The 24,134-nt window shown below is 40.7% G+C and overlaps 1 protein-coding gene across 3 annotated transcripts in view; it reads right to left on the reverse strand.

Annotated features, from left to right (window-relative positions):
• Positions 1-3,567: 3,567 nt before the first annotated feature.
• AJAP1 (adherens junctions associated protein 1) overlaps positions 3,568-24,134 on the reverse strand; it is a 272,105-nt gene continuing 251,538 nt past the window's right edge. For all 3 annotated transcript variants that reach the window (XM_040326552.1, XM_040326550.1, XM_040326553.1), the window contains one exon: positions 3,568-4,770. In XM_040326552.1, the coding sequence (XP_040182486.1) occupies positions 4,749-4,770 (22 nt within the window). In that variant the 3' untranslated portion in view covers positions 3,568-4,748. The remainder of the gene's footprint in view (positions 4,771-24,134) is intronic.

Here is a 24,134-nt window from a genome sequence, read left to right on the forward strand (position 1 = left end):
ACCTCTGTTCTAGGGAGGTGAGACGTAGTTGGGGTCCCCGGGCAGCGGGGAGGCTCTGGCCTGCTTGTCCTCTCCTTTCTTTTCTCTCTCCATCTCTCTATCTCTCCATTTCCGCTCTTTTTCAATTTATTGACTTTTCCTAACCTTCCCTTTTCCCTTGTCGTGACTCGTGATACAGAAGCATTGAATCATACTCAACCGATCGGATGTTGCTTTATATTATCTTTAGTTATTTGTTCTGCATATTTCACCCAAGTTTTATAGCCGGCAATATTGTATGTAGATGTCTTGCCAGGTATGGGCTTTCTACAATAATACGCGCCTTTTTTTTTTGTTTTGTTTTAATAAACTGAAAACCTTTAGGATGATATATAAACAAATAAAACAGGTCTACAATAATACATGCTTTTTTTTTCTGTTGGAAAATGTTGAAAAAACAATAAAACTGTCAGTTTAAAAAAAATACAAATAAAAATCTACTGTTATAATGTAATTAAGATATAAGCCGTTGATATTTTTCGGACATTGTACCATTTGGAAAACATTAAAAAAATCTACATATTTAGCAAATTTTTTATTATGGGTCATAATATATGTTTTTAATAAATTGAAAACCTTTAGGTTGATATATAAACAAGAAAAACTGGTCTACAATAATATGTGCCTTTTTGTTTTTTGTTGGAAAATGTTGAAAAAAACAATAAAACTGTCAGTTTAAAAAAATAAAAATAAAAATCTACAGTTATAATGTAATTAAGATTTAAGCCGTTGAAATTTTCGGACATTGTACCATTTGGAAAATGATAAAAATATAAATAATAATTTACTATTATAATGTAATCTAGATTTAGGCCGTTGATATTTTCGGACATTGTACCATTTGGAAAACAATTTAAAAAATCTACATTATTAGCAAATTTTTATTATGGGTCATAATATATGTTTTTAATAAACTGAAAACCTTTAGGTTGATATATAAACAAATAAAACAGGTCTACAATAATAGGTGCCTTTTTGTTTTTCTGTTGGAAAATGTGGAAAAAACAATAAAACTGTCAGTTAAAAAAAAAAAAAAAGATAAAAATCTACTATTATAATGTAATCAAGATTCAAGCCGTCGATATTTTCGGACATTGTACCATTTGGAAAACATTAAAAAAAATCTACATATTTAGCACATTTTTTAATATGGGTCATAATATATGTTTTTAATAAATTGAAAACCTTTAGGTTGATATATAAACAAGAAAAACTGGTCTACAATAATATGTGCCTTTTCGTTTTTTTGTTGGAAAATGTTGAAAAAACAATGAAACTGTCAGTTTAAAAAATAAAAATAAAAATCTACTGTTATAATGTAATTAAGATTTAAGCCGTTGATATTTCCGGAAATTGTACTATTTGGAAAATGATAAAAATATAAATAATAATTTACTATTATAATGTAATCAAGATTTAAGCCGTTGATATTTTTCGGACATTGTACTATTTGGAAAATGATAAAAATATAAATAATAATCTACTATTATAATGTAATCAAGATTTAAGCCGTTGATATTTTTCGGACATTGTACCATTTGAAAAACAATTTAAAAAATCGACATATTTAGCATTTTTTTTAATATGGGTCATAATACGTGCCTTTTTGTTTTTCTGTTGAAAAATGTTGAAAAAACAATAAAACTGTCAGTTTAAAAAATTAAAAATAAAAATCTACTATTATAATGTAATGAAGATTTAAGCCGTTGATATTTTCGGACATTGTACCATTTGGAAAATTATAAAAATATAAATAATAATCTACTATTATAACGTAATCAAGATTTAAGCCGTTGATATTTTCGGACATTGTACCATAGATCTACATATTTAGCAAATTTTTTATTATGGGTCATAATATATATTTTTAATAAACTGAAAACCTTAAGGTTGATATATAAACAAATAAAAACGGGTCTACAATAATATGTGCCTTTTTGTTTTTTTGTTTTTCTGTTGGAAAATGTTGAAAAAACAATAAAACTGTCAGTTTAAAAAAAATAAAAATCTACTGTTATAATGTAATTAAGATTTAAACCATTGATATTTTCGGACATTGTACCATTTGGAAAACATTAAAAAAAATCTACATATTTAGCAAATGTTTTATTATGGGTAATAATATATGTTTTTAATAAATTGAAAACCTTTAGGTTGATATATAAACAAGAAAAACTGGTCTACAATAATATGTGCCTTTTCGTTTTTTTGTTGGAAAATGTTGAAAAAACAATAAAACTGTCAGTTTAAAAAAAAATAAAAATAATAATCTACTATTATCTACTGTGCCTTTTTGTTTTTCTGTTGGAAAATGTTGAACAAAACAATAAAACTGTCAGTTTAAAAAAAATAAAAATCTACTGTTATAATGTAATTAAGATTTAAGCCGTTGATATTTTCGTACATTGTACCATTTGGAAAATGATAAAAATATAAATAATAATCTACTATCATAATGTAATCAAGATTCAAGCCGTCGATATTTTCGGACATTGTACCATTTGGAAAACAATTGAAAAAATCTACATATTTAGCAAATTTATTTTGGGTCATAATATATATTTTTAATAAACTGAAAACCTTTAGGTTGATATATAAACAAATAAAACGGGTCTACAATAATATGTGCCTTTTTGTTTTTCTGTTGGAAAATGTTGAAAAAACAATAAAACTGTCAGTTTAAAAAAATAAAAATCTACTGTTATAATGTAATTAAGATTTAAGCCATTGAAATTTTCGGACATTATACCATTTGGAAAATTAAAAATAAAAATCTACTATTATAATGTAATTAAGAATTAAGCCGTTGATATTTTCGGACATTGTACCATTTGGAAAATTATAAAAATATAAATAATAATCTACTATTATAACTATTATAATGTAATTAAGATTTAAGCTGTTGATATTTTTGGACATTATACCATTTAGAAAATGAAAAAATAAAAATCTACTATTATAACTTAATCAAGATTTAAGCCGTCGATATTCTTCGGACATTGTACCATTTGGAAAACAATTGAAAAAATCTACATATTTAGCAAATTTTTTATTATGGGTCATAATATATATTTTTATTAAACTGAAAACCTTTAGGTTGATATATAAACAAATAAAACAGGTTATTTCATAAAGTACCCTTTAATTGGTTACTTACTGTTGCATCTTACACCAACACAAAAAAAAAAGAAAAAAAAAAAAAGAATAGTGTTTATATAAAAATCTTTTTTTTATTTTGACTATATGTATATTTGAAAAGTTTACATGTTAAATTAAAACATGAATTATGTTATTATGATTAAAGATAGAATTACGGCACAAACAATTCACAACTTGGGAGCAAAAGCAAAACGGAAAGTAAACGTAAAACACGCATTAAAAAGTAAAAAATACTGTACTTCAAATATTAATTCAAAACCGTAAGTCAATTTTAATGTCAGTGAAAAAAAAAAAAAAAAGAAAAAAAAAAAAAAAGGAAAATATTTTTTTAACTGAGCAAACTAAAAATAGTATGGGATTTTTATGATATAGCTTTCATAACTGTGCTTTATTAAATTCATTTTTAAATGTACAGATAACTGAATAATTAAACACAAAGGTGCCCTTGTTGAATTCTATTTTACAATACAAACTCACAGTATATAATGTCTAAAATTCCCCCAATCCCGGGCACCCCTGTAGGTGACATATGCCAAGTTTTCTTCTGTGGAACAGATTTGTCTTTTTGATTAGGTTAATGAGTTCTCTTCCAGCCTTTGCTATTATTTAATATGAATAATACATAAAAAAGAGCTCTCTTTTAATTATTCAGTTGGCCTATCTTGGATAAGATTTTTTTCACGACTCCATGGCTAGGGAACACTTGTCAATTTTTTTTTTTAATGCATTAATGTATAATTTATTTATTTATTTTCCATGACAGTTCCAACCAGTTTGCATTTCCTGGCTCATAAAATTTGTAAATACAAATTTTTGGAATAAAAGGACACAAGTCATTTTTTTTTTAAATAAAATAAATAAAAAATATATAAAGTTTCCTTGCATATAGTTTTTTTTTTTTTTTTATAAGTCTTACAGTAATAAAAGGCAATCCAACACCTTTAATTAATAACGACCCTAAATATTGATCCCATAAAAAGCAAATTTTTCCAACGCGGAAATAATTTAAATATTGACTTTTCTTTTAAAGCAGTTGCAGTGGCAATATTTCTCTAAAAATCAAAATCCTCTGTGTAATAAAACAATAACTGTTTAAATGTTAATTCACAAAGAAAGGTTGAATAACTCTATACAATATTTTATTTCCTATAAACAAGTCACCAAATCCTTCTTCTTCTTCTTTTTTTTTTTCTTAAAGAATTCACTTAACATCAGTTTCTATGGAAGTTTTCTATGTCATCAATTCATGGCACATATTGGTATTATTGGCACAGGTTCAAAAAAAATCACAGTCCAAATCCAAAAATGTTTGTATGGTCAGTCCTATGCTTAAGAATTTCCTCTAGTTGTCAAAATTTAGATTTTTTTCATTTGTCTTCTATCCAAAAGAAAACAAAACAAAAAAAAAAAACATATTCGTAACAGAAAAAAAAAATCAGTCTCTTTACATTTTTATAAAAATATATTTGTCCAGTAGAGTTCAGCTCTGTGAGTCCCAGTGGTAAACAAAAATAGTAGACACCTGTTTTTGTTTTTATTTAATTTTTTTATTACAGGTTCACTAACGGAATCCTGTGAAAAGAGAATAAAAATAGAAATATGTTATTTGGAGAAAAAATTGTGAATTCATTTAATCAATAATAATATATTAAAATGAATCAGAAAAAAAAAAATGTAATTAAATATTGCAGTCATCAATGTTATAAAATGTAAAATAAAATAAAAACAACGACCACAGAAAATATTACAATCATCAATGTTATAAAATGTAAAATAGAATAAAAACGACCACAGAAAATATTACAGTCATCAATGTTATAAAATGTAAAATAAAATAAAAACGACCACAGAAAATATTACAGTCATCAATGTTATAAAATGTAAAATAAAATAAAAACGACCACAGAAAATATTACAGTCATGCTAATATTATCTAGAGATGAACAGAGTAGATGGAGTAGACAGAGTCACCCAACGATCTTCAGTTTTATTTATTTGTTTTATTTTTCATCTTTTTTACTGATCCGCCAAGACGCTCGTCAACCACTACCTCCGAGACTTGTGATTTTCCAGATATAAGTATTTAATTCTGTCTCCTCGGAGGTAGTGATGTAACTCACAATCAGGGACGTTGGTGGGTACGGCACATTGGATTTTTTTCTGCTTCACCAATTTCATCTTTTTCATAGCCAACTGTATAAATTTTACACCACAGCAGACACACCACAGATTTTTTTTTTTTTTTTTTTATAATTCCTTACTGGACACAATCTACAGACCATGGGCCAGATCCACATAGATCGGCACCGGATCGGATCGGCACCGGCGCAGCGTATCTAAGATACGCTATGCCGCCGTAACTTACTTGGCTTTGTTTCAAATCCACAACGAATTCGCGACGTAAGCTACGGCGGCGTAGTGTATCTTTGGCGGCGGAATTCAAATCGGTGATTAGGGGGCGTGATTCATTTAAATGAAGCGCGTCCCCGCGCCGAATGAACTGCGCATGCTCCGTTTCTAAATTTCCCGCCGTGCATTGCGCGAAATGACGTCACAACGACGTAATTTTTTAAACTTAGACGTGACTTACGTCCATCCCGATTCACGGACGACTTACGCAAAAAAAAGAAAAAATTCAAATTTCGACGCGGGAACGACGGCCATACTTAACATGGCAAATCTAACTACACGCCACAAAATAGCAGCTTTAACTATACGCCGGAAAAAGCCGACTAGAGACGACGTAAGAGAATGCGACGGCCGCGCGTACGTTCGTGGATCGTCGGAAAAAGCTTATTTGCATATCCGACGCGGAAAACGACGCAAACTCCACCCAGCGGACGCCGAAGTATTGCATCTACGATCCGAAGGCGTACGAAGCCTTACGCCTGTCGGATTGATCCGAGATGCAGTCGTATCTTGTTTTGTAGATACAAAACTAAGATACGACGCGGGAACTTTGAAATTACGCGGCGTATCAATAGATACGCCGGCGTAATTCTTCTGTGGATCTGGCCCACATGGGTACAATAAAACAAAAAGACAATGGATTGCGTTTGCTGACTTTGTTTTATCGCTGCTGTACAATATTACATTTATAAAATGATCTACAAAGTTATACTTTTAAAAATTAACGATCAGCAGTATTTGGATTTTTGTAATTTTTACAAAGTTAGTCTGGTTGAAAAAAAATAAAGACACCAGTTCAACCAAAAAAGGGGGGAAAAATAATAATAATAAAAAATAATAATAATAATAATTTTGATGCACCCCCAAATAAAATTACACACTGAGACTTCAATAAGTACAATGAAATGAACGTGAAGGTACATTATTATAAGTGAAATGTATGTAAGTGTCAGAAGTGACGAGCGTGAAATAAACACAATCCAATCTGCAGTCATACTTATAGGAACCACAAATCCCAGCCTGCCTGACGGAGAGCGTTCAGGAGAAGGGTCATGCTTGAATTTTAGAACCATTTCCAGCCCTTAGCTTGCCCCTATCCAATAATAGTGCCCCTAGTGGCCATAAGGGCACTCACATTGGATGGTGGGCTGCCAGGGGTGGGGCTAATTCTAAAATTGGAGCTCAAGCAGATTTAAAAAAAAAAAAAATTCAATCTTTTACGACTTTTTTTTTTTTTTAGGTTTTAGTATAGAGTTCAAAGTGACTTAAGCTTTTATTTTTACAATTTTTTAGGTCTTCGTTTTTTTTTGTTTTTAAGATTTTAGTACGGAGTTCAGAGTGATTTAGCCATAGAAAGCTTTTATTTGTTTCCAATTTATTTTAATTTTTTTGTAGGTTTTAGTAAGGAGTTCCCAGTGATTTGGCCATGGAAAGCTTTTATATTTTCCAATTTTTTAGGTCTTTTTTATTTCTTTAGGTTTCAGTGAGGAGTTCAGAGGAATTTAGGGCCAGATTGACGTAGATGAGCGGCGGCGTAACGTATCGTAATTTTTCATCGCAAGTGCCTGATTCACCAAGCACTTGCCATGAAAACTACGCCGGCGGCCTCCGGCGCAAGGCGGGCCAATTCAAATGGGCGTGTGCCATTTAAATTAGGCGCGCTCCCGCGCCGGACCTACCGCGCATGCTCCGTTTCCGAACTCGCGACGTGCTTTGCGCGAAGTGACGTCATTTTTCGAACGGCGACGCGCGGATCGTAATTCCGTATTCCCGGACGGCTTACGCAAACGACGTTATTTTTTAAATTTCGACGCGGGAACGACGGCCATACTTTATACAGCAATACGATTGCTGTGTAAAGTCAAGGCACCAAAAAAAACTAACTAACTTTGCGACTGGAAACTAGAGTAGCGGCGACGTAGCGAACGCGAAAAACTGTCGTGGATCGCCGTAACTCCTAATTTGCATACCCGACGCTGGTTTACGACGCAAACTCCCCCCAGCGGCGGCCACAGTACTGCATCCTAAGATCCGACAGTGTAAAACAATTACACCTGTCGGATTTTATGGCTATCTATGCGTAACTGAGTCGCATAGATAGAACAACAGATACGACGGCGTATCAGGAGAAACGCCGTCGTATCTGCTCTGTGAATCTGGCCCTTAGCCATTAAAAGCTTTTCTTTGTTCCTATTTTTTAAATCAATTTTTTGTAGGTTTTACTAAGGAGTTCAGAGTGATTTGGCCATAGGAAGGTGAACCTTAGTAATCCTTTATGTTACTGGTCGCTTCCTGTATATGCAGGGCCGAACTTACCATTGGGCCCCGCCCAATAGGGGGCCCCGGGAGGAGGAAGCAGGAAGAGCCATGCCGCTGCTGATGAAGAGGTAAGAAGTCCCCTTCCCCCCCCCCCCCAACAACTACGATCGGCGCCCCCCCCCCCCCCCAACAACTTTGATCAGCTTCGATCTCGACGGCCCCGCCCCCCCTCAACAACTTCGTTCATTTTCGACCCCCCCCCCCCAGCTTCTCGGCTCCAGGGGGGCCCTCAATCAACACTCAAGCCCAGGGGCCCCCACCACCCTAAGTCCTGCCCTGTGTATATGGATTCATCGGGTAGTGTGCGGGTATTCCGTCACTTCCTCGATGCCGCAATGTCTCCTGAGAGCTTTTGTCATTGTTCCCAGGAGACATTGCGGAGGTCTGCCGCCAGTTATCGCGGGATCTAGAAATAACTTGCTTGCGTAACATAAAGGATTACTAAGGTACAGTGGATCGAAAAAAAAAAAAACATGCGGTTTAGTAATTATGCATATGAGCGTATCATTTTTTTTTGGTAGGGGAGTGGATCTTGGGTGGGAGTTCCCACACTTTTTCCCCCAGGACTTGACCCCAGGTAATGTCCCATAGATATTACCCCTGCAGCATTGGTCCAAGCCTGTGGAAAGGGAATTCACCTTGAAGGTGGCACCGATTTGTGTATTTAGTCCTCCTGTATGGGGCCCAGGTCAGCAGAGGGGCCCAGGCAGCAGGTTGAATGGGATGTGGGCAGGGAGGGTGATTGTGGTGGCGGGGGGCAATCCCCCTGTATGACTCTCTCTGCAGCAGCTGAAAGCCGGCTTCTTCTCTTCTCACTCTTGCTGTGTTTCAGCTGCTGCAGAGAGAGCCATACAGGGGATTGGTTCCAGTAACCCCCCCCACCCCCACTGCAATGATCACCTTCCCTGTGCATCATATGTTTTTCCTCTGCTGTCCAGCCCCCCCCCCCCCCCCTGCACGGCTCTGTGAGTGAATTTACATGCAGAGCAGTGGCTCAGGAGAGAGCCTGCTTGGGTGCCCCCACAGTAAGCTGTTTGCTCTGGGGGGCACTGGGCAGGAGGGTGGAGCCAGGAGTGCTGGCGGGCGGGGACCTGAGAAAAAGAGGATCCAGGCTGCCCTGTGCAAACCTACTGCACAGAGGAAGCAAGTATAATTTTTTATTTTTTTTTAACCAATCCTTTAACCACCTACTGCCCGCGCTAAAGTCAAATGACTGCCACAGAGCTGGCCTTAATTGCCGGGACCCTTACCACGTGATCAGCTGTCGCCCATATGGCAGCTGATCACGTGATGTAAATAGAAGATCGGTAATCTTTTTTTTCCCTCACGCTAACAGCGTGAGGAGAAAGAAAACATTCGCCGGCTTCTGTCAGAGGACACCTATCAGTACCCACCAGTGGCACCTACCAGTGCCCCCTATCAATGCCCATCAGTGCCTCTTCATCAGTGCTACAAATCAGTCACGTAGCTTGCGGCAGGGGAGCGTGTGCGCGCGCGCCCTCACAGTGGCAAATACAAAGGGACGCACAGGTACGCCCCTTTGCGCAGCCGTGCTATTCTGCCGACCTAAATGTTGGTGCCGTGGTTGGCAAGTGATTAATGCAAACAATGTACACAGCGCTTTATATACATCGTACATTCCCATCAGTCTCTGTATATAATATACTCAAAGGGGCAGATCCACAAAAATCTGCCCCGGCGCAGCGTATCTGAGATACGCTACGCCGCCGTAACTTACTTTTTTTGGTTTAAATCCTGAAAGAATTTGCGCCGTAAGTTACGGCGGCGTAGTGTATCTCTCGCGGCGTAACGGCGCCTAATTCAAATCGGCGAGTAGGGGGGCGTGTTTCATTTAAATGAAGCGCGTCCCCGCGCCGAATGAACTGCGCATGCGCCGTCCCTAAATTTCCCGCTGTGCATTGCGCTAAATGACGTCACAAAGACGTCATTGTTTTGACTTGGACGTAAATTACATCCAGCCCGATTCACGGACGACTTACGGAAGCGAAAACATTTTTTTTAAATTATACGCGGGAACGACGGCCATACTTAACATTGAGTACGCCAGGAAATAGCAGCTTTAACTATACGCCGGAAAAAGCAGACTAGAGACGACGTAAAAAAATGCGACAGCCACTCGTACGTTCGTGGATCGTCGGAAATAGCTAATTTGCATACTCGACGCGGAAAACGACGGGAACGCCACCCAGCGGACGCCGAAGAATTGCATCTAAGATCCGAAGACGTACACCTGTCGGATCCAGATGCCGTCGTATCTTGTTTTGAGGATTCAAACTAAAGATACGACGCGGGAAATTTGAAAGTACGCCGGTGTATCACTAGATACGCCGGCGTACTCGCTCTGTGGATCTGCCCCATACTGTACATTATAGCGCAGTTACATTATTTGGCCAAATTATATCCGAATGTTACTTAGTAACGTTTTTCTTTTTTTCTCTTTTTAATTAGAGCGATCCAAAAACTTGGCTCACCACAGGGAACGACACCGACAGTCTTTTTTTTTCTCCATTACGATCGGCACAAGCGGTGCATTCGAGGTGATGCGGCGACAGCTGATTTGGAGATTGGTGGGAAAGTTTCCCCCCCAACAGCTGTCTGCAGGTCTCATGACTTTTTCGGCAGGCGGCGGGAAGGTGTGAAAAGCTGTCAAAGAAAAAGATTGTCCTCCCAACCTTCTCTCCACAGCGGGAGCGGAGAGGTGAACCGCCTTCGGCAGAAGTCACAGGTGAATGGCGAGGAAGGATTTTTTTTTTATAGAAGTAACGGGAAATGATTTAACCGCTTGCCGACCACCGCCTGCAGATATACGCCGTCAGAATTGCGCGGCTGCGCAAAGCAACGTACCCAAGGGGTGACAACTCATGGGGCCCCCGGGCAATAGGAGATTATGAGGCCCCCGTGCAATAGGAGATTTTGGGGCCCCCCGGGCAATAGGAGATTATGGGGCCACACAGTGTATACACACACACATACAGTATACATACACAGACACACAATACACACACACAGTATACAGAATACACACACACACACACACTGAAAAGGTACCGGAGAGGCGGGGCAGCTATAATCTTAGGATTAAAAAAAAATAAGATTTTTACATACAGTCTCTGGTTTTACTGAGGCTGGCACCCCTGATGGGGCCCCCTAGTGGCATGGGGCCCTTGGGCAGTGCCCGAAATGGTCAGTCCGCCCCTGAATGTACCTGTAGGTTGGTTTGAATTTTCCGCTGTGCGGGCGCCCGCGCACCCCTCGAGCAAGTTCCGGGACTCAATGTCCGCCGGGTGCCCGCGATCGTGTCAAGGAGCTGCAGAATGGGGAGATGCATATGTAAACAAGGCATCTCCCTGTTCTGCCTAGTGACAGGACACTGATCTACTGTTCCCTGTCATCAGGAGCAGCGATCAGTGTCGTGTCCCTTGTAGCCAATTCCCCCCTACAGTTAAAATCACTCTCTAGGACACACTTAACCCCTTCCTCGCCCCCGCGCAATTGTCAGTTAAAGCGACGCAAAAAGTGGCCCGGTCATTTGGCAGCCAAATGGTCTGGGGCTAGGTCAGGTGGCGCCTAGATTGCGCTTATTGTTTGTACCCTGCAGTACTTCATTATCAACTTCTCGTTTTGTTTTTATGCCTGGTGGGGCTGTTTTTTTCCCATCTCCAAGACCCCCTTTGCTTTGTATGGAGAGTTTCCGAGGATTAAGGAAAGGGATGGGCGGCACTCAGGAGGAGATCCAAAATAGTAATCCTTTATGAAATACATATACAGAGCTGTAAAACAGCCTACGCATTTCGGACGTTAGTCCTTAGCCATGACTAAGGACCAACGTCTGAAACGCGTAGGGTTTTTATAGCCCTGTGTGTGTATTTAATAAAGGAATTGTGAAAGATCAGCTGCGGAGATGATTTGTGTCTCACCTTTTACTGCTGTAGGTCGGTTGGCACCTGTGGTTTCACAAGCTTGTGTTCAGCTCTTGCTGCACTCAGCAGCTATGGGTTTCGCCGGCTTCACCTGATGCTTAACATATCTTTCCTTCCTGCTACTTCCTGTCCAGCCCCCCACGTGCCTCCCTATTTGAATTCCACTCAGACCAGTTTCTGGTTGCTTGAGCAACATTTGTTCCTGAGCGCCTTTCGTGCAAACCTTCCTCACCTGACTTCTCGTGAACTGATCTCTTGCGTACCGACTTGTCTAGTTCTCCTTAAACGTTGCCTGCTGCCCACCCTGACCTTGGCTCGCTATCCGGCTCTCCTTTTTCTCCATCTCTCCATCCATCTGTGTCTGACATTGTCTTCTGGTACTCTCGTGACATGGGGTCAGCATGTGTTGGGGGCCCTGGCAGAATACCGGCTGGCCCTTAGATTCCACGTCCTGGGGGATCCTGTGTCACCAGCTCGCCTGTGGACCTACACCAGTAGCACTATGACAGGAATACTATTTTGGATGTCATCCTGAGTGCTGACCCTCCCTTTACTTATCCTGGGACGTTGGAGGTGTCAAGAGCCTCAAGGTCTAAGCACCGGGAGGAGCTTTTATGTGGGAAGGTTGGAGCGCCTATACACATGTTTTCCTAAGAGTTTCCGAGGAGTCCTTCCCATCTTATCAGATCATTAGATCACAGCGTGTATGACCCACGTATGACCCAGCACATTATTAGAGCCTGTTTTTTTTATTATATATAGAGTGTCATACTTGGAGCACTTCAGCACTTTATATATATATATAAGGGGCCGGATTCAGAGAGAATTTACGCCAGCGTATCCATAGATACGCCACGTAAATTCAAATCTGCGCCGGCGTATCTTCTTTCTGTATTCAGAAAGCTCGATACGCCAACATTAGCCTAAGATACGACTGCCATAAGTCTCTTACGCGGTCGTATCTTAGGGTGTATTCTCACGCTGGCCGCTAGGTGGCGCTCCCGTCGTTTTCAGCGTAGAGTATACAAATTACCTAGTTACGCCGATTCACAAACGTATTTTGGCAAAAGAAAACGCTATGTCTGACGCAAACCCAACACATCACATCACCCAAAGAACACCGGGCCAGATTCAGAAAGAATTATGTTGCTCCACGGCAGCGTAACATATCACATTTACGTTACACCGCTGCAGGTTTACTAGTCATTTGCATATTCTACGCCGACCGCAATGGCCTCGCCACCTAGCGGCCGGCATAGAATTGCATTCCTAAGATCCGACAGTGTAAGTCAATTACACCTGTCGGATCTTATGGCTATCTATGCGTAACTGATTATATGAATCAGTCGCATAGTTAGGACGGGCGGATCACAGAGATACGACGGCGTATCAGGAGATACGCCGTTGTATCTCTTCTGTGAATCTGGCCCACCATTCCCACCGTGAAACATGGTGGTGGCAGCATCATGCTGTGGGAATGTTTTTCAGCAGTCGGGACTGGGAAACTGGTCAGAGTTGAGGGGAAGATGGAGGGTGATAAATACAGGGATATTCTTGAGCAAAACCTGTAGCACTCTGTGTGTGATTTGAGGCTAGAACGGAGGTTCACCTTCCAGCAGGACAATCACCCCAAACACACTGCTAAAGCAACACTTGAGGGGTTTAAGGGGAACATGTAAATGTGTTGGAATGGCCTAGTCAAAGCCCAGACCTCAATCCAATAGAAAATCTGTGGTCAGACTTAAAGATTGCTGTTCACAAGGGAAAACCATCCAACTTGAAGGAGAAGCAGTTCTGCAAGGAGGAGGAATGGGGCAAAGATCCCAGTGGTGAGATACGGCAAGATCATAGAGACTAATCCAAGGAGACTCGGAGCTGTGATAGGTGGCTCTACAAAGTATTGAATTTAGGGGGGGGGGGGGGTGAATACTTATGCACATTGACTTTTTCTGTTATTTTGTCCTATTTGTTGTCTGCTTCACAATAATAATAAAAACAAACTTCCTAGTTGTGGGCGTGTTCTGTAATATAAATGATGCGAATCCTCAAACAATCCGTGTTACTTCCAGGTTGTGAGGCAACAAAACACCAAAAATGGCAAGGGGGGTGAATACTTTTGCAAGGCACTGTATCCCCCCCCGTCAGCCACAATGTGGAAAGGCTGATTTGATATGTATAGTTTTAGCAATTAAAGCATATTAGGAAAAAAAAATCTGGTTTTAAAGGGAATAACAATAATCAGATATTCTAGAAGATTCTATGAAATGTACATCGAGAATCTCCCGCATTTCAGGACTGTGGAGAGTTGTGTGGATGATTTATCAGTGTGGAGGAACGCGTCGGAGAGGTGTCGGGGGAATGTCTGGGAAGCGGCCATTCTTCCCATCTCACCGTCTTCCTACTACATCTACTGACAGCACAATTCCCCGACATCCATTTAATATTGATGGCCGTCACTTTTATTTCAACAGGAAGAGAACCAAAGGAGAAAACAGAACTCGAAAATCGATGCTGGAGGAGCCCCTATAGGCATTGTTTTCATGTACCGTGATTGGACGCAACGCGTCATCTCAGGGGAACCCCTACTGCGGAAAACAAATATTACAGCTTATGGGCAGCACAGTGGTGTAGTGGTTAGCACTTTCACCTGGCAGCAATCTCATCACCACATCTCATCACCATATCCCATATTTCATATCCATATCTCATCACCATATCTCATATCCATATCTCATATCTCATCACCATATCTCATATCTCATCACCATATCTCATATCTCATCACCATATCTCATATCTCATCACCATATCTCATCACCATATCTCATCACCATATCTCATCACCATATCTCATATCTCATCACCATATCTCATCACCATATCTCATCATCATATCTCATATCTCATTACCATATCTCATATCTCATCACCATATCTCATCGCCATATCTCATATCTCATCACCATATCTCATATCTCATCACCATATCTCATCGCCATATCTCATATCTCATCACCATATCTCATATCTCATCACCATATCTGATCACCATATCTCATATCTCATCACCATATCCCATCACCATATCTCATATCTCATCACCATATCTGATCACCATATCTCATATCTCATCACCATATCTCATCGCCATATCTCATATCTCATCACCATATCTCATCGCCATATCTCATATCTCATCACCATATCTCATCACCACATCTCATATCTCATCACCATATCTGATCACCATATCTCATAACCATATCCCATCACCATATCTCATATCTCATCACCATATCTCATCACCACATCTCATCACCATATCTCATATCTCATCACTATATCTCATCACCATATATAATATCCATATCTCATCACCATATATAATATCCATATCTCATCACCATATCTCATCACCATATCTCATCACCATATCTCATATCTCATCACCATATATAATATCCATATCTCATCACCATATCTCATCACCATATCTCATATCTCATCACCATATCCCATCGCCATATGTCATATCTCATATTTCATCACCATATATAATATCCATATCTCATCACCATATCTCATCACCATATCTCATATCTCATCACCATATCTCATATCTCATCACCATATCCCATCGCCATATGTCATATCTCATATTTCATCACCATTTACCATATCTCATATCCATACACCATATCCATATCTCATCACTATATCCAATCACCATATCTCATATCTCATCACCATATCCCATATCTCATCCCCATATCTCATATCTCATCACCATATCTCATATCTCATCACCATATCTCATATTTCATATTTCATATCCATATCTCATCTCCCATCACCATATCTCATCACCACATCTCATATCTCATCACCATATCTCATCACCATATCTCATATCTCATCACCATATCTCATATCTCATCACCATATCTCATCACCATATCTCATATCTCATCACCATATCTCATATCTCATCACCATATCTCATATCTCATCACCATATCTCATATCTCATCTCCATATCTCATCACCATATCTCATATCTCATCACCATATCTCATATCTCATCTCCATATCTCATCACCATATCTCATATCTCATCACCATATCTCATATCTCATCTCCATATCTCATATCTCATCTCCATATCTCATCTCCATATCTCATATCTCATCACCATATCTCATCACCATATGCATATCTCATCACCATATCTCATATCTCATCACCATATCTCATCACCATATCTCATATCTCATCACCATATCTCATATCTCATCACCATATCTCATATCTCATCACCATATCTCATATCTCATCTCCATATCTCATCACCATATCTCATATCTCATCACCATATCTCATATCTCATCTCCATATCTCATCACCATATCTCATATCTCATCACCATATCTCATATCTCATCTCCATATCTCATCACCATATCTCATATCTCATCACCATATCTCATATCTCATCTCCATATCTCATATCTCATCTCCATATCTCATATCTCATCTCCATATCTCATCTCCATATCTCATATCTCATCACCATATCTCATCACCATATCTCATATCTCATCACCATATCTCATATCTCATCACCATATCTCATCACCATATCTCATATTTCATATCCATATCTCATATCTCATCACCATATATAATATCCAAATCTCATATCGCATATCTCATCACCATATAAAATATCCATATCACCATATTCCATCACCATATCTCACATCTTATCACAACATCTCATCGCCATATGTCATATCTCATATTTCATCACCATTTACCATATCTTATATCCATATCTCATATCCATACACCATATCAATATCTCATCACCATTTACCATATCCATATCACCATATTTCATATCCATATCTCATCACCATATCTCATCACCATATGTCATCACCATATCTCATCACCATATCTCATATCTCATCACCATATATAATATCCATTTCCTCACATTGTATAGTCAGATCTGCTGCATCTGTGGAAACAGAAGACTGAAGCCCTGTACACACGGTCGGGATTCTCGTCAGGAAAAAAAGATGACAAAGAAGACATAAGATGATATACAAGGTGTAGATCTGTGTGGGGCGGCCCCAGAGATCCAAACCGGACCAGTCAGACCCAATGGGAGCCGTAGGATCCTTCCTTGGTGAATGTGCCTCCAAGGCCCCATATGTGTAAAGGTGTATGTCTATAGGGTAGAGGTTGTATTGTAGAGATTGTTGGGGGATGTTGGCAAGCACCCAGGGCAGCCATCAGGAATTATGGGGCCCCTTACGCTGCCGCCTGAAATTGAGAAGGGGGGGGGCTTCTGCCGCAAATTTTACAAAAAAAATAAGAAATAAAGATAAATATATATTAAAAAAAAGGGGGGTAGCCATATATATATATATATATATATATATATATATATATATATATATATATATATATATATATATATATATATATATATATATATATATATATATATATTTTTTTTTTTTTTTTTTTTATATATATATATTTTTTTCGTTTTTTATTAAAGGGAATTTTTTTTTTTTAGAGGTCCGGAGTTCCCCAGGGGCCCAGATGACAACCCCCCATTTTTTCATATTTTTTTATTAAAAAAAAAGCGTTTTTATATATAAAAAAATTATATATATATATATATATATATTATATATATATATATATATATATATATATATATATATATATATATATATATATATATATATATATATATATATATAGAAATAAAAAATATATAAAAAAAAAAAATTTTATTTATAAAAAAAAATGAAAAAAAGGGGGGTTGTCATCCGGGCCCCTGGGGAACTCCGGACCTCTAAAAAAAAAAAATTGGCCCTTTAATAAAAAACAAAATAAAAATATATTTAAAAAAATATATTTTTTTTATAAAAAATGAATACAAATGGTTAATATACTGTACAAATTTTAACCACTTAAGGACCGACCCCTTTAGATATACGTCGGCGGAATGGCAAAAGGCGCGTACAGGTACGTCGCCTTTAGGATGCAGCTGTGTGGTCGCGCACGCGCGCTGGCACCGGCACGCTCGCGACCCTGCTGCCTTTCCCGTGAGTTGGCCCGCAGGTCCCGTGATCCCCGCCATCATCTCACGGAGGTATAGAGCGGGAAGTCGCTCGTGCAAACAAGCATCTCCCCACTTTGCCTAGTGACAATGACACTGATCTCCGCTCCGTGTACTCGGAGTGGACATCAGTGTCATGTGACACACAGCCCACCCACCCCCCTACAGTAAGAAACACTCAATAGGGAACACTTAACCCCTACAGCGCCACCTAGGGGTTAACCCCTTCACTACCAGTGTCATTTTCACAGTAACCAGTGCATTTTTATAGCACTGATTGCTGTAAAAATGACAATGGTCCCAAAAATGTGCCAAAAGTGTCCAATGTGTCCGCCATAATGTCGCAGTCACGATAAAAATCGCAGATCGCCGCAATTACTAGTAAAAAAAACAAATAATAAAAATGCTATAAAACTATCCCCTATTTTGTATACACTATGGCCCAGATTCACGTAGCTCGGCGCATCTTTGTGCCGGCTTAGCGCATCTCATATGCGCTATGCCGACGTAACATTGAGAGGCAAGCTGCGTATTCACAAAGCGTAACGTAACTTGGCCGGTGTAAGCCCGCCTAATTCAAAGTAGGAAGGTAGTGGGCGTGATCCATGTAAATTAACCGTGACCCCATATAAATGAATGGCCGAACGAACGGCGCATGCGCGCGCATGCTCAGAATCACGTCGCATATACTCCCTAAGATATGACGGCTCAATGCCTACGACGTGAACGTAACCTACGCCCAGCCCCATTCACGTACGACTTACGTAAACGGCGTAAAATACGACGCTGTTCCCGCGCCCATACCTTAACATGGATTGCCCCTGCTTTATGAGGGGTAAACTTATGCCGGACGTACGCCTTACGTAAACGGCGTAGATTACAGCGACGGGCGCAAGTACGTTTGTTAATTGGCGTATATAGGTCATTTACATATTCGACGCGTAAATATGCGCCCAAGATACGACGGCAAAGGAGACTTACGTCGATCGGATGGGGCCGAAATTCAGGCGTATCTTCTTTTAAGAATTAGGCGCATAGATACAACGGCGCATCTGTGGACTTTACGTGGCGTATCAATAGATACGTTGGCGTAAGTCGTACATGAATCTGGGCCTATAACTTTTGTGCAAACCAATCAATAAAGTGCTTATTGTGATTTTTTTTACCAAAAATATGTAGAAGCCCAAGTTAGGTTACGCTACCTAAACTACGGCCTAAACTGAGGAAAAAAAATAAATTAATTATATATATTTTTTGGGGGGATATTTATTGTAGCAAAAAGTTAAAAATATTGCTTTTTTTTCAAAATTGTCGCTCTATTTTTGTTTATAGCGTAAAAAAAAAACGCAGAGGTGATCAAATACCACCAAAATAAATCTCTATTTGTGGGGGAAAAAAGGGAGCCACGTCGCGCGACCGCGCAATTGTCAATTAAAGCGACGCAGTGCCGAATCGCAAAAAGTGGCCCGGTCATTGACCAGCAAAATGGTCCGGGGGGTGAAGTGGTTAAGATCCAGAATTGTGGTTCAAGTAATAAAAAAATAAAAACAGCATTTTTTTAACTGATTTTCCTGGCAAGTCCTATATATTCAGTATATATGGAATTACGTTACTTCTTTTTTTTTACATGATGTTCAGCACACACACATATAAATATATATATTTGGTAGCCTCCAACAATGTGGGTCATATTACCTCCTCTGCGCAGAGCTCTGTAACCTCTGAGATTCAGGCTAAATTTAGGTTTTTCTTTCAAGAGACCTTCTTCTTCTTCTACGCGTTCCGTCCCTAAAAAATGCTCCGCTCAAGTCCCAGGCAGACTCCAGGAAGACACTTCAAAAGGTCATTTTCTTCTGTTCACTTTACATTCAGCCAGCAGAAGTATAAATCAACCGTGACTGGTGCTAAAAATGTGTATTGTCCTACTTGACTCTGAATAAGGGAATCAACGCGGAGATTTCTATTTATAAAAAGAAATTGCTGCTGCTTGACCCCGTCACCCCGATTCCCGAGTGTTCTCATAATTAAATGGGGGCTACAGGTAGAATTAGACACTGATTGACTTGAAATCAAACTACAGAATATATATATATATATATATATATATATATATATATATATATATATATATATATATATATATATATATATATATATAATATTATTTTTTATATATTTTTTATATATTATATTATTTTTTAAATAAAAAAAAAAAAATAATAATATATATTACAAAATATATATATATATATATATATATATAGATATAGATATATATATCTATATATATATAGATATAGATATATATATATATATATATATATATATATATATATATATATATATATATATATATATATATATATATATATATATATAGATCTATATCTATATATCTATATATATATCTATATCTATATTTATATATATATATATATATATATATATATATATATATATATATATATATACACACAGTACAAATATATATATATATATATATATATATATATATATATATATGTATACACTGTATATAGATTTACACTGTTATACAAGCTGTACACTCACTACTTTACATTGTAGCAAAGTGTCATTTCTTCAGTGTTGTCCGGTGTTAATTTTATGCAGCAAATTGTGAGGGGGGACAGCAGCAGAACAGAGGGGGGACAGCAGCAGAACAGAGGGGCACAGCAGCAGAACGGAGGGGGGACAGCAGCAGAACGGAGGGGGACAGCAGCAGAATGGAGGGGGGACAGCAGCAGAACAGAGGGGCACAGCAGCAGAACGGAGGGGGGACAGCAGCAGAACGGAGGGGGACAGCAGCAGAACAGAGGGGGGACAGCAGCAGAACAGAGGGGCACAGCAGCAGAACGGAGGGGGGACAGCAGCAGAATGGAGGGGGACAGCAGCAGAATGGAGGGGGGACAGCAGCAGAACAGAGGGGCACAGCAGCAGAACGGAGGGGGGACAGCAGCAGAACGGAGGGGGACAGCAGCAGAACGGAGGGGGGACAGCAGCAGAACAGAGGGGGGACAGCAGCAGAACAGAGGGGGGACAGCAGCAGAACAGAGGGGGGACAGCAGCAGAACAGAGGGGGGACAGCAGCAGAACGGAGGGGGGACAGCAGCAGAACGGAGGGGGGACAGCAGCAGAACAGAGGGGGACAGCAGCAGAACAGAGGGGGGACAGCAGGAGAACAGAGGGGGGCAGCAGCAGAACAGAGGGGGACAGCAGCAGAACAGTGGGGGACAGCAGCAGAACGGAGGGGGGACAGCAGCAGAACGGACGGGGGACAGCAGCAGAACGAAGGGGGGACAGCAGCAGAACAGAGGGGGACAGCAGCAGAACGGAGGGGGGACAGCAGCAGAACAGAGGGGGGCAGCAGCAGAACAGAGGGGGACAGCAGCAGAACAGAGGGGGACAGCAGCAGAATGGAGGAGGGACAGCAGCAGAACAGAGGGGGACAGCAGCAGAACAGAGGGGGGACAGAAGCAGAACGGAGGGGGACAGCAGCAGAAAAGAGGGGGGACAGAAGCAGAACGGAGAGGGACACTGAGGAAAAAAGGAGGGGGACAGCAGAACGGAGGGGGCATAGAGGGGGACACAGAGGAGGACTGGGGACAGTTATCGGTGATCGTGTGTGAGGGAGTTACAAGCACGGATCACCGCTGTATAGATTTCACTAAAGCAGCTGAAAGCCGCGGGGGAGAAGCTTGTAACTCCCCCACAATCACCGCTGACTGTCCAGGTATCGGGTGAAGCATCGGGAGCATTTGCCCGAGTACGAGGGCAAATTCTCGGTATCGGTGCCAATATCAATACTAGTATCGGTATCGGGACAACCCTAGTTTAATATTTTTACAATAAAATTTGACGTTTTATAAATACTTTGTTGTTATGTTTATGGTCGTTACCCTCTGACTGAGAGAGATGTGGATCACATAAACACGCGACAAGACTTACAACATAAATAGACCTGAAGTGTGCCTTGGTGGTCTGGTCAGTATGCCAAGAAAAGGGGGCATACCCAAGTTAAGTAATGGGTAGTTAATTGAAGAAGGATATGCTGAGACAGGGGTCAAGTCCTGGGGAAAAAAGTGTGGGAACTCCCACCCAAGATCCACTCCCCCACCAAAAAAATAAACAATTATGGGGGGTGCGGAGTGTATGGGGTGGGTAGTATCAAATACACCACTGGCCACTGATGCATTGGTGACCAGTGGCAGGTAATTAACCCCTTTGTGCTGCATTAGTGACACCAGTGTCAGTGTTTATGAACCCTTTCATGCTGCACCAAATAGGGGTAATAAACACTGACACTGGTGTCACCAATGCATCAGTGGAAGTACATTAACCCCCTCATTGCTGAATACCATTGTAAATTAACCCCCCCCCCCCAAGAAGCAAAAACGTCAGACAGTTAACATAGCTAAGCCACTGTGATACAACACTGTCTTAGGTAGGTTAGGTCTCCACAACTGCACCTCTGGGCCCCTTTACATTACACAGCACCCTGCATCTCTGGACCCCTTTACATTACACAGCACCCTGCATCTCTGGGCCCCTTTACATTACACAGCACCCTGCACCTCTGGGTCCCTTTACATTACACAGCACCCTCCACCTCTGGGCCCCTTTACATTACACAGCACCCTGCACCTCTGGGCCCCTTTACATTACACAGCACCCTGCACCTCTGGACCCCTTTACATTACACAGCACCCTGCATCTCTGGACCCCTTTACATTACACAGCACCCTGCATCTCTGGGCCCCTTTACATTACACAGCACCCTGCATCTCTGGGTCTCTTTACATTACACAGCACCTTGCACCTCTGGGCCCCTTTACATTACACAGCACCCTGCACCTCTGGACCCCTTTACATTACACAGCACCCTGCACCTCTGGGCCCCTTTACATTACACAGCACCCTGCATCTCTGGGTCTCTTTACGTTACACAGCACCTTGCACCTCTGGGCCCCTTTACATTACACAGCACCCTGCACCTCTGGGTCCCTTTACATTACACAGCACCCTCCACCTCTGGGCCCCTTTACATTACACAGCACCCTGCACCTCTGGGCCCCTTTACATTACACAGCACCCTGCACCTCTGGGCCCCTTTACATTACACAGCACCCTGCACCACTGGACCCCTTACATTACACAGCACCCTGCACCTCTGGACCCCTTTACATTACACAGCACCCTGCACCTCTGGGCCCCTTTACATTACACAGCACCCTGCATCTCTGGGTCTCTTTACGTTACACAGCACCTTGCACCTCTGGGCCCCTTTACATTACACAGCACCCTGCACCTCTGGGCCCCTTTACATTACACAGCACCCTGCACCTCTGGGCCCCTTTACATTACACAGCACCCTGCACCTCTGGGCCCCTTTACATTACACAGCACCCTGCACCTCTGGGCCCCTTTACATACATTACACAGCACCTTGCACCTCTGGACCCCTTTACATCACATAGCACCCTGCACCTCTGGACCCCTTTACATTACACAGCACCCTGCACCTCTGGGCCCCTTTACATTACACAGCACCCTGCACCTCTGGGCCCCTTTACATTACACAGCACCCTGCACCTCTGGACCCCTTTACATTACACAGCACCCTGCACCTCTGGGCCCCTTTACATTACACAGCACCCTGCATCTCTGGGTCTCTTTACGTTACACAGCACCTTGCACCTCTGGGCCCCTTTACATTACACAGCACCCTGCACCTCTGGGTCCCTTTACATTACACAGCACCCTGCACCTCTGGGCCCCTTTACATTACACAGCACCCTGCACCTCTGGGCCCCTTTACATTACACAGCACCCTGCACCTCTGGGCCCCTTTACATTACACAGCACCCTGCACCACTGGACCCCTTACATTACACAGCACCCTGCACCTCTGGGCCCCTTTACATTACACAGCACCCTGCATCTCTGGGCCCCTTTACATTACACAGCACCCTGCATCTCTGGGCCCCTTTACATTACACAGCACCCTGCATCTCTGGGTCTCTTTACATTACACAGCACCCTGCACCTCTGGACCCCTTTACATTACACAGTACCCTGCATCTCTGGACCCCTTTACATTACACAGCA

Source organism: Rana temporaria, chromosome 10 (assembly GCF_905171775.1).
Source record: "Rana temporaria chromosome 10, aRanTem1.1, whole genome shotgun sequence".
NCBI lineage: Eukaryota > Metazoa > Chordata > Amphibia > Anura > Ranidae > Rana > Rana temporaria.